Source organism: Python bivittatus, unplaced genomic scaffold (genome assembly GCF_059951505.1).
Source record: "Python bivittatus isolate LINGU-HERP-01145 unplaced genomic scaffold, Pbiv_v1 ctg000070_np1212, whole genome shotgun sequence".
Classification (NCBI taxonomy): Eukaryota; Metazoa; Chordata; class Lepidosauria; order Squamata; family Pythonidae; genus Python; species Python bivittatus.
Genome location: NW_028277034.1, coordinates 51,154,704 through 51,169,473, shown reverse-complemented (window position 1 = coordinate 51,169,473; position 14,770 = coordinate 51,154,704). Strand labels below are relative to the sequence as shown.

At 41.8% G+C, this 14,770-nt stretch overlaps 1 protein-coding gene across 1 annotated transcript in view; it reads right to left on the bottom strand.

Annotated features, from left to right (window-relative positions):
- The window catches only part of CCDC158 (coiled-coil domain containing 158), a 46,056-nt gene that overhangs the window by 17,448 nt on the left and 13,838 nt on the right, over nt 1-14,770 (bottom strand). Inside the window, exons 6-14 of the mRNA XM_088133252.1 lie at nt 14,149-14,225; nt 13,298-13,408; nt 12,894-13,008; nt 10,496-10,615; nt 8,994-9,191; nt 5,318-5,800; nt 4,626-4,815; nt 1,864-2,016; nt 1,021-1,133 (exon numbers count right to left, since the gene is read on the bottom strand). Of these exons, the coding sequence (XP_087989378.1) occupies nt 1,021-1,133; nt 1,864-2,016; nt 4,626-4,815; nt 5,318-5,800; nt 8,994-9,191; nt 10,496-10,615; nt 12,894-13,008; nt 13,298-13,408; nt 14,149-14,225 (1,560 nt within the window). The remainder of the gene's footprint in view (nt 1-1,020; nt 1,134-1,863; nt 2,017-4,625; nt 4,816-5,317; nt 5,801-8,993; nt 9,192-10,495; nt 10,616-12,893; nt 13,009-13,297; nt 13,409-14,148; nt 14,226-14,770) is intronic.

Sequence of the window (14,770 nt, the reverse complement as noted above, 5' to 3'; positions counted from 1 at the left end):
ACCCAGCTAACCTACCTCACAAGACAGTTGTGGAACAGCTTCTCTGTGCAAAGTTGTAAAGATAAGCTGTACAAATTTCAAGCATGTGCACACAACTTTCTCCTCAACTTATGTGGATTCAAAACCTTTATGTTTTTGATTCACCTCAGTCCTAAACTACACCTTAACTATAGTTAGTGAAAATTAGTCCACTCCATAAGCTATGGCTTGAAGGTGAAGTTATGGCTTGTTTCTACTAAATAGGATTAAAATTAACTTTTTGTCTACTTTGCCAATCCAGGTTTTTTTTTAGATTTTTATCCCGCCTTTTCTTTTCATATACAACTCAAGGCGGCAAACATACCAATACTCCTTCCTCCTCCCTTTTTCCCCACAACAACAACCCTTGAGGTGAGCTGGGCTGAGAGAGAGTGACTGGGCCAAAGTCACCCAGCTTTTTCAAACTCACAGTCTCCTGGTTTCTAGGCCAACACTTTAACCACTACACCAAGCTGGCTCTTTGTAATCTCTTTGTCAGTCTAGACCAGTCTATCTCAACCTTGGCAGCTTTCAGTTGTGTGGACTTCAACTCCCAGAATTCCACAGCCAGCAAGGAATTCTGGGAGTTGAAGTCCACACATCTGAAAGCTGCCAAGGTTGAGAAACACGGGTCTAGACATGATAAATTGACAAGGTGCGTTTAATTTAAAATAGGGAGAAAAAAATCTTCCAAATTCCTCCCCACAGCAGGTTATCTCTTATCTGGCCCATTCATTTTGGAAATGCATTGGATCAATTTGAAGAGGAAGTAACCTCAGGTTTATAATTAAGACCTTTAGGGAAAAGCTACATTAAATTTACAGAGGGTGTGATAACATGATTTAAGATTCATGACAATTAACTGGCGCTCGGTACATTTGATTCTTTCAACCATACTGCAGACAGATTTGCACCCATAACATTCTTTCAATGTGTTAACATTTGGCCCGGAAATTCTACTGGGCTACATTTATCACAGTTAAATAATTTAGCAGTTTGGACCTTAGTTGCATTAGTCATTGCTTCCTCCAAGAACTTAATTTTGCTCTGCAAAGCATCAATCTGTCCTCGTTTGGCTGTAATTTGCTTTTGCATCCCCATCGCAACTTTCATTGCTGTAAAAGAAAAGAGGTCCAGCACATTAGTACCTCTGAGAAGAGAACTCTTTGCAAGAAATACACCAAGTATTTTTAGCATAGAAATGGCCTCATATAATTCTGGATAAATTTCTGTAATAACAGGAATAGACTTGCAAGTATAGCCTATAAATAATTCTATATAAATTTTGAATTTATGAACCCACAATAGCTTGCAGGAACCTTCACTCTTTTTAAGATCAATATGAATACATTCCACTCCAGCACAGAATGGCAATGCATTTTACTGTATTCTGTACCCAAAATAAAAATAAATTCCACTCCAAGCTCCTATTGATTCAAAGACCTACACTGCCAATCTATAACTGTTCTGTGTGGTTTGTCTGTGGCAGCTCTTCCCCAAAGAATGCTGGGAATTGTAGTTTAGTGAGAATACCAAGAATTCTCTACTAGAGATCTCTACCTCCCTAGAGAACCACAATTCCTGCTTCCCTCAGAGATAAGGAAAGACACTGGTTTCAAGTCTCTAATGCCCATTAACTATTTGGGAACTTCTAGCTGTGATCATCTCTAGCTGGGAGGCACATCATCTTATCATCTTATACTAAATGCTCAGATCTGATTCAATAGCATCCATGTGAACATCTGTATTAAAACCATCAGATTAAAAGTAACAGGTTTACCCATTCCACCCTTTGCAAAAGAAGAAAATCATTCCATATGAAGAAAGTAACACTTCCACGATTACCATGGCCATCAGCCCCCTCCATAGTCTTTAAAGTGGCTCTGGTTTGCTCCAATTCAATCTGAGCAGATTTCAGCTGCAGCTTCAGTTTGCTCACAGTTGCTTCCATATCTTCATTTTTCTCTCGGTAGTCACTCTTTATAACTTCTGCTTCCTCTGCAACACACCAGAAACAACAGAATCAAATCACGCTGTGCTGTGCTGTGCTGTGCTGTGCTGTGCTGTGCTGTGCTGTGCTGCATCCACGTAAAGGAGCCCAACATGAACTCAGTTCAGGAGCAGAGAGACCAGTTGGGAAGTAAGCAGTAAGTGTAAGTAAGTTTTAGGTTATTAGGTGTTTTAGGCAGACAGAAGATAAGGAAGGACAAAGAGTACATAGACATGTGTATTCCACAGATGACTGGGCAAAAGCACGATGACATCAAAATGAAGTTGCCCATGTTAGGATGTCATTGCCCAAATGGCTAGACTCGCACGCTTGCTTCATTATGCAAAAACATACTTCGCAACATTTGTGCGACAACGTTGTGATGCATGCAATGTCACCTGTTCCACCTTCCCCAGGGATGCCCATGCGTGTGGGGAAGCTGGGGAGATTTCCCTTCAAGAAGTCCAGACACTAAAAGGGGTAAAAGAAAGCTGCTTGACCCATCCATCTAGGTGAGGGACGGAGACAACCAAAGTTTGGGGAAAATCAAGGATTGAGGATCCAATCGGGAAGGTGGGTTTTCCATCCCAGGTAGGTTTGTAAAAAAAAAAAAGGAGAGGAAAGAAGTCTTCATTTTGCCTTTTGCGGAGGGGTGCGTGTGTTTTCTCCTCTGAAGTTGGCTGAAGCAAGATGTAGTGAAGGAAGAGGATGGCCTTGAAGGACAGAGAGAAGATCCACTACCAAGACAATAATCAGATAAGTGAAACTTGAGTCCAGGCCAAGAAAGTGGCTTGTGAAAACACCTCAAACAGTTCCCACCCACCCCCAATTCTCATGAATGTAAAAGGAGGAGGAGAAGAAGCATATTCAGACTTGCACGATTCTGTTACTATAGCTGTTCTAATAAATGTTGCTTTAGGTCTGCATGGTGTCCATTTCTTAGTTGGGTATACCATATATTCAGCTGACACAAGATAGGGGAAAAGCTTCCCCAACCAGTAGCACACGTTCTTGATCTAGTGAATTGGGGAAGCAAGAATTTGGGAGCTAACTGAGGTAGGATTCTGTATAATTTCATGAACTGAGACTGGACTATGTGAACTTGAGTTTGTGTGGTGTATTTGAGAGATCCTGGGGGTGAGGTACACTGAGTCCCTGGCTTAACTGTGACTTTACTTTTACTTTTTACCTTTCAACTTTCTTCTTCATCTCTGTCCTTGTTATCTATAATAAGGACTTAACTTCTTAATGAAGCTCACAGTGCTTATTCTGGGAAAGAAAAGCCTTCAGCACACGCCTCCCTGCCAGGTCAGGCTGCTGAAGGAAGCGGTTTGGCCACTTGCCTCCTCCTCAGTAAAATCAGAGAGGATTTCTCTTGAGCAAAGTGATTGACGGCCCCTACCTAATTGGCTATCTCCAGGGATTGCAAGGAAGGTACACCAGGATTATGAGAGGAGGGTTCAGAGATCCTTCTGGGAATCCCATCAGTGCATGTACTGACCCTCTTATTTAGGAGATATCTGACTATCAAAGCAAAGAAAGACTGGACAGGGAAAGGTACAGCTCAACTGGTAAAGGGCTGCATAAGGTAGATAGGTCTGATAGAGAGATACAGCAGATCTGATACCATTTGATGTCTGACTGAATCAGAGTTCCACAACATGATGTCTTCCAGGTTCATATTCAGATTTGTCTCAACAGGCTGGGAATTGTGACCACTCCAGTCCCAAACATATCTAGGGTGATGGAATGCCTAACACACACTGCGCACATGGAGATGGCAGCAGGACCATTACAGAAAAGATTTCTTAGTCCAGAAGAGAAAGGAACCATGAGAAACTCAGTGTACCTCTGCCTTAATTATGCTAGGTAAATTGATCTGGAGAACTGCTTTCAATATTCTGCTACGTTACCCTAATAGCAATAAAGATCATCCAGAAATTCAAGTGGTTCTTGTTTCCTAAATTAGCCATCCTCAAAGGGCTAGAAAGGGTCATATTGGAGAGAGTTGGGTGGGATAATAGTGACTTACATTTCTTTCCTTGTTGAAATGAATAAGTAAATTTGGACAGTTTTTGGACTCTCAAAAACCACTTAGAGGAGGACTAAAACTCTAAAAATACATTTTAACACAACAAAAAATGAAAAATGAATATCCAAAGAGACAAATAACCATTGAAATACATCACTAGGAATTTGGTGGAATAAAAATGATTTGGCTGCCCACTTAAAAGCAAGCAAAGATAGTGCCAGTAAAATTTCATTCAGGAGAGAGCTTAAAAGTCAGAGGCACCACCAAAAAAACCCTAATATGTCCTTATCCAGTGGGCTGCCCTTAGCAGCAGAATGCAGAGGGTCTAGAAAATACTCATGTGTGAGTAAGAATTTTTCAAATATCTTGGCCCCAAGCCAAAATATATTGGTCTAGGGCAGTGTTTCTCAACCTTGGCTGCTTGAAGATGTGTGGACTTCAACTCCCAGAATTCCCCAGCCAGCATGAATTGGGGAATTCTGGGAATTTAAGTCCACACATCTTCAAGTGGTCAAGGTTGAGAAACACTGGTCTAGGGTATTGAGTATACAGAGTCAAAGAAAGAAAGACAAAGTTGACAAATACCTGCTAGAGCCGTGAGCTCAATGCGACTGGTTTTGATTTCATTCACAAGTTCTTCTCTTTCCAGTTTCATCTCTTTCAGTACCCGGAGCCTCTCAGAGCACACGTTCATCAGTTTCACCTTTTCTAATTCCATGTCACTCAGGCTGGCCTCTAACTCACGAATGTGGTTATCTTTCTTGTCGTGCAAAATCTAGGTTGGAAAAACACCTCCTTATTTGCCCTGAACAACTGCAATGGGGCTGTTTCCAAGAATGAGAATGGTGAAGGGTACACCGTGTTAAGGGCAGCATGATGACTGCATTGTATCTGCCAAAAGACAGACCATTCAGCCAAGGAGAAGGGACAGAGTTGGTTTTTCCAGGCCCAAGTGATACCCTGTTGCTTTTCATATCTTATAACCAGTACTGGGTCTAGCAGTTGCTGTATCATCCCCTGCCCACATGGAGTGGTGGTGCCTAGTGCAGCAGAAAGCTGGCCATCACCTGCTTCTAGGAAGCCTGTGAATGGGCCCTGCAGCCAATATTTTAAGACCCCTGATATCTGCTAAAACCAAAGCTCCCAACCTAGGTGGAAAGCACTAGTTTGGAAAGCTTTAGATTAAAATGTAGCTCTCCTCGTCTTTTTTATCACTCCTGATCCTAATACCCTGGGATCGAAAGGGAAGTTGTGTCTTTAAGAAGAGTCATATGCACCTTCAGTTCGTGAAGCTCCAACTTCTTATCACTGACTTCTTTTAAGAGCTGAGACTTTTCTGTCTCCATGGCACCAGCTGTCCGGCTATGTTGGCTTACAATCTCGGTCATGCTCTCAATTTGCTTCTGGAGGATCTCAATCACCTTCTCCTTTTCCATCACCTGTATCTTCATGGACTCACAGCCAGACTGCACACTTCGCAAGTGATCGCTTTCACTTTTTAGTTGCTGGAGCTCCTGCAATTTGCTATCGACCCGCCCACGGAGCTTCTGGATCTCCTCATTGGTCAACTCAATTACTTTTTCCTTCTCCTGCAGGGAACATGTCAGGTCAGATATTTGCCTCTCTGCAGACTCCAAACTTACTTTTCTGTCGGTCAGTTCTTCGACAACTTTATGGAGCATTTCTTTGGTTGACTCTTGCTGGGCAGTGATAGAGGCTACCCTCTCCAGGCTTTCGTTCTTCTCTCTAATTGCAGACATCTGAAAAGGGAAAGATATATTCCAAATGTTTTCACTTCACCAAAGGAGATTATCCCAAATGGAACAGAACTGGGAAGAGGAACAGGCGTTATCCTGAGCTCTAAAATTTGGGGGGGGGGGGTGAAATGGACATTTATTTATTTTTCACATTTCTATCCTGCCACAGAGGCAAGACTCTTGATGGCTTACATAGAATATAAAACCAGTAAAACATCCATGGCGTTAAGATTCCATAAAAACAATAAAAACGACACCCACTGAGCATATAAGTACAAGCAATAAAAATAGAAGTCAAAGATGGTGCAATAAAATCAGGGGAAAGTCTGTAAAACAACTCCATCTTTAAAAGGTGGAGAAATACTAGTCTGAAGGGGGCTAGCCTGATCTCTCCTGGGAGGCTGACAACATACAAGCCACCATGCCGAAGTGGTGCAGTTCCCAAATGGTCCTCCAAGGCAGCCCCACGTTGAGAGCATTGCAGTAGTCCAGATCCGTATTCAACCCCTTGTCTCAAGAGCCTCAGGTCCAAAGAGTGGGCATGATACTTTCACCCACTTTCTTCCCTCATGAACTTTCTCTCCTACTGCCTCTAGCATCCTCCTTTATAAAAGAAAGACACTGCAAATTCTCCACGGACTAGAAACTGAGCTGCTGCGAAAGCCTGGCAATGCTTCTAAATGGTTACCCCCAAACAAAGGCCTTCTTGCTTTCTACCTCTGTGGCTCTTTTCGACCGCTGGCTCAATGTTCCAACCCAAGTCCTCTTCCCAAACACCCGCAGACTCTGCGATAGCATATGAACTTTGAAACTCAAGCCTCTCTGAATTCAAGCAAGGTTTTCAGCTGATTAAACAAACACTTTCCACATCTGTTTACTGCTTGACACTGAAAACGACGCTGAGTGGCTTTTGTAGGAAAAGAGATCGGTTTCCAGGAGAGAGGGACCTTCTTAACTTTGGGTCAGACACTAAGAATATCTCTGTTTATGTGCTCATCATACTGCATAGCAGGTTCCTTTTAGTTATCTCAATTATGGCCCGCTTTCCCTTTTCAGAATGCTAGACAATCTATATCTCTTTCCCAGAAGTGGCTGGATTGTATGGGCAGGTAGAAGAGAATCCCCATCTTTACTCAGCTTCCTCCTGAATTGAATTGGGTCTGCCAAAGTTGATTCTCTTAACCCAGCTTAGGGTGAACCTGGCTTCTGCCTCATCAGCCTCAGGAGACACCAACCACAGCTGTCCTCCCCACAGGCTCAGAGATTGTGTCTGGACTACATCACGAAGGGAGCCTCATTCCCCCAGTCCTACCTCCACTTGCTAACGATTTCACCTACTCTGGATGAGGTTCTGCAGTGAATTTTCATTTTTTGTTAAAATGGGTGCGTTGAAATTTGCTTTAAACACAAGCTGAGATGCCTAGAGCCACTGCCATTAAATGGTATTCCCTCTTTCAACTGGGGAATGTCTCAAAGACCCTCCATTATTCTTCCCCTCTACATATGTACGTATTCAGTCTTTTAACAAAAATCAGGAGCTGGGTAGCCTCTTTTCCAACTAACTAAAGCTTATGCCTTTTCATAAAGTGTGGTAGCTAGCAAAGGTGCTAGACCAGTGTTTCTCAACCTTGGCAACTTTAAGATATGTGGAATTCAACTCCTTGGCTGGCTGGGGAATTCTGGGAGTTGAAGTCCACATATCTTAAAGTTGCTAAAGTTGAGAAACACTGTGCTAGAGGATTCCTCCTGATTTTTGCTGCCACAGACTAACAGCGTTCTCCTCCTTGTTGTTGTACCTTCTCACTATTTCTCTGGAACTGTAGAGTCATGCTGCCATCTGCAGACAGTTGAAAATACAACCGCAGATGGCTGACTGGTCCAAGATGTGTCCTGCCAAGTGGCATTTTTATAGCCACACAATTCTCTGCTCTTGTCTTGTCTTGTCTTCCTCCAAGTAGGACCCAACGGACCCCCCCCCCCCACTTGCTTCCCTGGTTCACAAGGATGTTTATTCCAGGCATGAGGCCAAGACAGAGGAGACCTTGCATGAACAGCAGCAACTTTGAAAAAATAAATAAATAAAAACCCATAGCAGCAGCTTAATCTCCTTTCTCTTTATATACTTCAACTCAGGGCATGCAGATGAGAACTGCTGCTGATGCATCTCTCCTCCCATTTAAAGGATCCCTCCATCTTAGAATCTGGTATTAAAAATGGCCTCACTACGAATATAAGGTGAGAAAGGCTCTGCCTATCCAGTCCAATATCCATTTTCCCCCAATTGCCAACAGCGTGAAACACCAAAGCAAGACCTGAAGCCTTTTTCTTCCCCCACATTTCCTCCCAGTAACCAATATCAGAGGTCTGATGTAATTGATGCTGGAAGCACCCACCGTAAAGCTGTCTTGACCTGACTTTGCTATATGGCTTTTTAAAAATGCTGGCACTGAAGGGAGTTGCTTTTTTTTTTTTAAGAGTCTAACAAATATCCTTCCCCCTCAGATATTAGCCAGCCCCTCACTTTATTAGCTATTCATTTATTTATTGAATTTAAAGGCTGCCTGACTCTAGCACGACTCTGGGTGGTTTACACTTTTAAAATGATAGAAAAGAGGAATCTGGACAGACCACATTCCATTTGCCACAAAAACACAACTGACAAGGTTTCCACGGTTTCCCTATCCCAAGGCTTGGGAGAACGGCCAAGTTCTCAAAGGCTTCCCGAATATCATCAAGCATCAACATGCATTTTGTAAGTTGCTCAAAACGAAGTTATTTTAAAGGATACTGCAGCTGTGATTGCTGCCATCTATTGATTGCCTGGCTATTGATTGGCTATTTTTGTAGTTCCTTGTTATATATTTGGTACAGGCTGGTTTTCATATTGTATTTTTATGTTATTAGCAGGGCACCACGGACGCTTTAATTATTGGATCATCTCGTGAGCTGCCAAGCGTAGTTTTTGATTGTGGCGAGTCACAAATCTAATAAAGGAACAATCAATAAATGGGCTGCTTCAGGGCACTGATAAACAGCTGTCAGCTTCCAACTCTTCTGAAAAAGGAGGCCTCCCATTTTAATTCAGAAGGAGAAAAATGTTTCTTTTGGCTATTAGAAGTTTGGGAAATACTCAAGGTCTGGGGTTTCACCAGACGTGGTGGCATCTCTGCTTGTGGCAATGGGCTTCTTTTCTGACCTGACGTTCCATTTGTCCTTGACACTCCATCTGCAAGGACTTCACAATGGAGTCCATGCGCTGCAGCTCCATGTTTCTGTTGTCCAGCTCTCTCCGCAGATGGTCAATGGTGATGCTGCTCCCTGTGTCTCGATCCCAGAGCCTCTTATTCTGCTCCCTTTCCACATTCAGCTCTGTATCTTTCTTATGGAGCTCAGCCTACAAGGCAAGGCAACCTGTTAAGCAATGCTCCATAGAGTTTCTAAAAGTGGAAGGGAAAAAAACTTCAAATGCATGAAAGAATTAATCCAGGAGCAGCCAATCCTAAGCAAACAGAACATTTTCACCCTCAGGTTAATCTCACCCAATGAAATAAAGCTCAGAGAAAAAATAAGTATGATTTACAATCTACCAAGCAAAATATCTGATGGTTTGCCTAGTCTGGGAGGTGGAAATTGCTCAGCTGGTAACTCCAAAAACATAGTTGTCTCTTTGGACTAGATCCAGGATGTCTTTTTCTCCTGAGGGTTCCTTATCTCCAAAATGAAGCCTCCAAAGCTATAAACTGAATATGAGATTGGATTGAACTGCATTGCTTAAACTTTTATGCTTTTTTTCCCAGAGTGAAAATAACAATAAACAACTGTTACCAGCAAAAGAAGTGAGGGAAAGACATTTTTAGCAGAAAAAATGCAAAAGATGTAAAGATAACAGGTTCCTTTCTCTCCTGCTTCTCTTCTCTTTTACCATCTCCTCCCCCTTCATGCCCCAAACTGGGCTTCTGCTTCAGACTTCTGGCTGACCATCTTAGGCTGTATCTACCTCCCTCTCTCCCTCCCTCCCTCCTTCCCTTTCCCCAAAGTTTCCCTATACATGAATATCTGATGGATTGATTGCAACTAAGTCCTTCTCCCAAAGTCACTTTGAAAACGTGAAATATTCTCAATATTTCCCTCATTAGTCCCAATGTTTTTTTTTTCCCTTACTGAAACAGTGGAAGGCTTATATATTGTTGGAGGTAGAAGAAGGGTTCCCTGGGTGCATGAGAGTGATCCTGAGAATAGGAATCTGACCTGAGCAATGACTAGTGAAGCAGGCTTTATAACTGGTAACCAGTTAACAGAAATAAGATTTAACTAGCTACATCCTACCAAGAGGAGAATCCAAGAACATGTACTCCATGCATGAGTGCCGGGGAAGAAAGGCAGAAGGAAGCAACTCAAGATTAGTAAATTCTTAGGCGAACAACAGGCAGTGTGACAAAGGGGGGCACAGAGTAAACCTGCAACTCTTTACTTACACCCCACTGACGCTTGATCAGTAGGCTGTGAGAGGCTTAAGAGTTAGTGGCACTGAAGTCAGACTTCCATCACATATCATGAAGATGAGTCAGTCTTCTTTTGTAAGATCGAATGTTCTGAGTTCCTCATACAGTAATGGAATTTGACCCACTTAGCTAGATTATTAACAGCATGATTTACAAAAGCCATTTTTATTGAGGCGCTCCTGTGCCAGATTCCTACCAACAATTGCTGAACCTGATCATCTAAGTTTCCAGTTTCTTGGCTGTATTGATCCCTTTCATTCTGAGCCTCAGCCATCTCAGAGTGAACCAGATGCAGCTGCTTCTCCAGATCTTCTATCTAAAGTATTAACACAAAAACACACTCAGAAGCAACCCTCAGAAGGGCACAGAATGCAGTTTCCTGAGAATCTCAATGTTTTCTTTTTATTCAAAAAAGGCACCTTTGTAGTCTAGCTCAAGTAGGTGGCAATGCTTAGCTGGCCTTTGTTGATCTGAAAAAGCTAAGCAGGGCCAGATCTGGTTAAGAGCTGGCTGGGAGACTACCAGGAAACATATCCTAGAAGAGGCAACAGCAAACTGCTTCTGTACAGTTGCCCACGTCCATGAAGACATCACAAGTCAAGCTCAACTAGAAGGGGTTTTTAACCTTTACTTCGCAACCTACAGCTTTGACAGTGTATGGAATGTGTCTGCCAAAATATTGGAATCTGGAGTTTAACTTCATTTGTGGTCTTTAACAGCACTCATTGATTCCTATTATGCTGGTACAAGAAGTGTGCCAGCTTTGCATTTTCAAGTTTAATTCATGATGCGGTAAATCCAAGGCAGGTGGAATTTAATAATGCACCTCTGTATTGTGGTCAGAAATTCTAGGTATCCACAACCAGCATCAACAATCTACCTATTCATTAATTTCTTGGACTCTTATGTAACAGCAGCGATCATGCATGCACCAAAAAGGGATGACCATTCAAGATGGCAGCCACAGTGGTGTGATGGAAGCTCAGATCAGGTCTGTCACAACAGACAGATCAGGTCTGTCTGGTCACACATAAAAAGCAGACAGAGCTTCAATCACATTGCTGTGGCCGCCACCTTGACTTTTGGACCACACCCTACAGACACTTCTGTCTCAATATGAACCAGCTCAGAGACAACTAGGAGATCAAGATTGATTAACAAATTATGCAGAATCCAGTGCCAGAAGTCAAATGGCAATGCAGTGATGAGTGTTTCTTATTTTAAAATTCATATCAGGGCAATCTATCATTATAAAGTCTACCAAAAAGGTCACAAAAGAAAGTGTTAAGATCTGGGTTTTCTAGAACGCTTCACCAAGCTAGACCACTACAATGGTAAGAAGAAGGTGGCTGATGTTAAAGTCACAGAATCTGCATCAGTCTTTGGATGGAAGGTGGAAGAGTGGAGCAGCTGTTGAAAGATTTCAGCTTGTACTAAGGAGTGCCTCAAGTGCGCTCTGGAAGTTCATCTTCTATTTTTAGAAAATATTAAATCCTGGATGTATTTGCATCTTGATATGACTCATATAAGCCACTTGAGAGGTAGAATGCATAAGTAGGGAAACCCTGCACTGTTTTCGATAGTAACAAAGCTGGAAATAATTTTAGAAGATATGAAGAAAGGTTAAGAAAGGAAAGAGGAGAGGCCAACTACCAGCAAACGTCTCCAGCCTCGCTTCTGCTGGGGATTCAGAGGACCCCTGACCCTCATGGGCTTCTTTCTGTAGGCTGTTAAGACCTGTCTTTTCCCTCAAGTGTTAGGACTGGGATGTTATAGAGGAGCCCAATATAAGCTTGTCTGTTTTGAGGTTTGTTTAAATGATTAAACTTGCATGCCTCCTGACTTCCAATGACTCTAGGTGGCTCATAACAATCAAAACAAAGAAATCACAATAAAACCAATAAAAGGAAGAAAAGATAAAAGATGGCAAGAATGACAGACGAGGTGGAAATGAAGCAAGGGATCTCCCTCTCCCTCACCAAGGCCTGGGTGAAGAGCTCTTCTAAACAATAACATGGGGGACATCCGGATCTTGGGGGGAACCTCATTCCTGAGGGCTGATATATGCTCCCTCAGTTTTCTTTTGTATTGGATTATTTTTAACTGTTCTTCATTACAGTTGTTTGCCACCCAGAGTTATATATTTAAGACAGCTATAGCCATTTCCGAAATAAATAAATAAAATTTCCCATAATTTCATATATACAGAACCCACAAGTTATATCATCACAAATGTGCTATGTAGGTATGCTTTTATGTAGGCTATTTTTTATTTTAAAAAGTATTAATCAATAAGCCACACTTTGATGCATACCAAGGCAGAAATACTTCTAAAAGTGGTGGATTTTAGTATATTTGGGGGTATTAATTACATGAGCACAAAATTAGTAAATCTGCAGAAATGTTTGGACTAAACAAAGTTCTCTGCCTCTAAACAATGCTAAATCAAGTCTTTTCTTTTAAATGATACTGGCGGTTTTTATATTGCCTCAGAATAGTTAGCAAATGTTCTGCATTTATAATCACCAAGATAAAATACACCCAAAGATCATACCCAAAGATCCAGATATCATCAACATTCTTGTTGTGCTCACCTTATCCTGGGACATTCTCCTTTCTTCCCGTAGCTCAGAGCGCAGCTGAGAAACCATGCCTTCCAGTTGACTGATCTGGCGCTTATACAAAGAATTCTGATTTCTTGCTTGTTCTCTGAGGAATAAAGAGAAGAAATAAACCGAAATGAGAATCTAAAATATTCAGGAGCGGACAGCTCAGTTATAAAGGTGAGAATGATGGTTGCAATCTAAGCAGTCAATGAGTTGTGAAAATCACTACCAAAGAGGCAGTTTTGCAGTTATGGCAAAATGTATATGTACTATTTGAAGAGATGGATAAATGTTTGGGGGACAGGTCTGTCAATTCTTATGTTGTGCATTCTGTCTGAGAAGCATTGCACTAGAACATTTGCTGCTATGCACTTCAGAAGAGCATTACGTACTGAATGATTTCCATCTGGCTTTGAATATTGCTGGCGTGGCTGCGGGAAGCCTTAACTGTCTCGTTCAATACTTCCAATTCCTGTTCATGTTCACCGATCAGCCTCTCCATGCTGTTATTTATAAACAAACAAACAAACAAACAAACAGTGGTAAGGCATCTGTGATCTAATGCGCTGATTATCTCATCATGTTTTAGCAGGGCCAAGTTACAGATCTGGGAGAGAACTGGGCAACTAGGAAAAGACTTAATCAGCCATGGAGCAAGGAGAAGATAGCTCCCGTTCAGTGTTGTTCTAAAATGTACCTCCTCTTTTTCTCTTGTAAAAATGAATGGCTGCTGTAATCATTCTGAAGCAATCCCTTTGGGGCTTTATCGTTTTAAGCAGCTTTTGCCATATGACCCACCTCCTCTGATCCCCAAAGATCTTCTGACAAGCTTCCGCTCCAAGTTCCACCTTTTGTGGAGGCTAGATGGGCCTCTTCTAAAAAGCAGAGCTTTCTCAGTAGCAATCCTGATGCCCTGGAACTTTTTCAAGAGAAGCTCATTCAGTCTTTTTCTAATTATCCTCCCACAAGAAATTAAAAACATTTTAAATTTCACACTGCCTTTGCTAACAGCTGATTAAAACCTCTTTATGCTGATGAGCACCCCTTTGGGTTTCTGCTTCTCCGTTTCTGCTTTATACTGCTTTGACTTTCTGGGTTTATTCTGCTTTGATGTACTGCTTTGGATTTCATTTTTTGGGAAACATTTTCTTTTTCACACTAATCTGCTGCGGGAACTTTCTTGATGAGCGATATGAAAATAATCTAAAATACATTTCAGTTAAGAAACTAGAAAACAACATACGTGTCCTGGTGCTGTTGAAGCAAAACTTCAGTTTTAGACTGTGATTCTCTGTTCATCATTTCTATTTGCTCTTCCAGCTAATAAAATGTCACAAGTTATGGTTAATTAAACAATTATTCTTATACAGACAACTATGTAAATTAAAAGATAAAGAATGTTCCTCAGTAGTCAAGGTACCGCGGCCCATTTATGAAACACGGGTGCTAAGATAGATAAGAGGAATAACCTAAGTTTGTTAAGTATCTACAAACATCAACAATGATTTTCAGGGTGCCTGGGTCAATATTTCCTTTATCTTACTGCCAGTGCTGTTTTTGGGAATTCCATCTATATTTCCATAAGATAGGGATAAGACTGTTCCCTTACACTTGCTTTCTTCAACCACAGGCTCTCGAAAAGGGCAACCTCTCAGAATGCATGACAAACAGTCAGTACTAGATATTAGTGACTGGAAAATCCAAGGTTTTTGTCTGCTTGCCAAAAATTTCCACAATCTGTCTGAGTTGCTCCACAAGCCACAGTCTTAACTATCGGGTACTTAAAGCTCTCCAGATGTGGCTGAGCCGTAACTCCATTCTTATTGGCAAAGGATGCTAGGACTTGTAGTCCAGCAACATCCCCT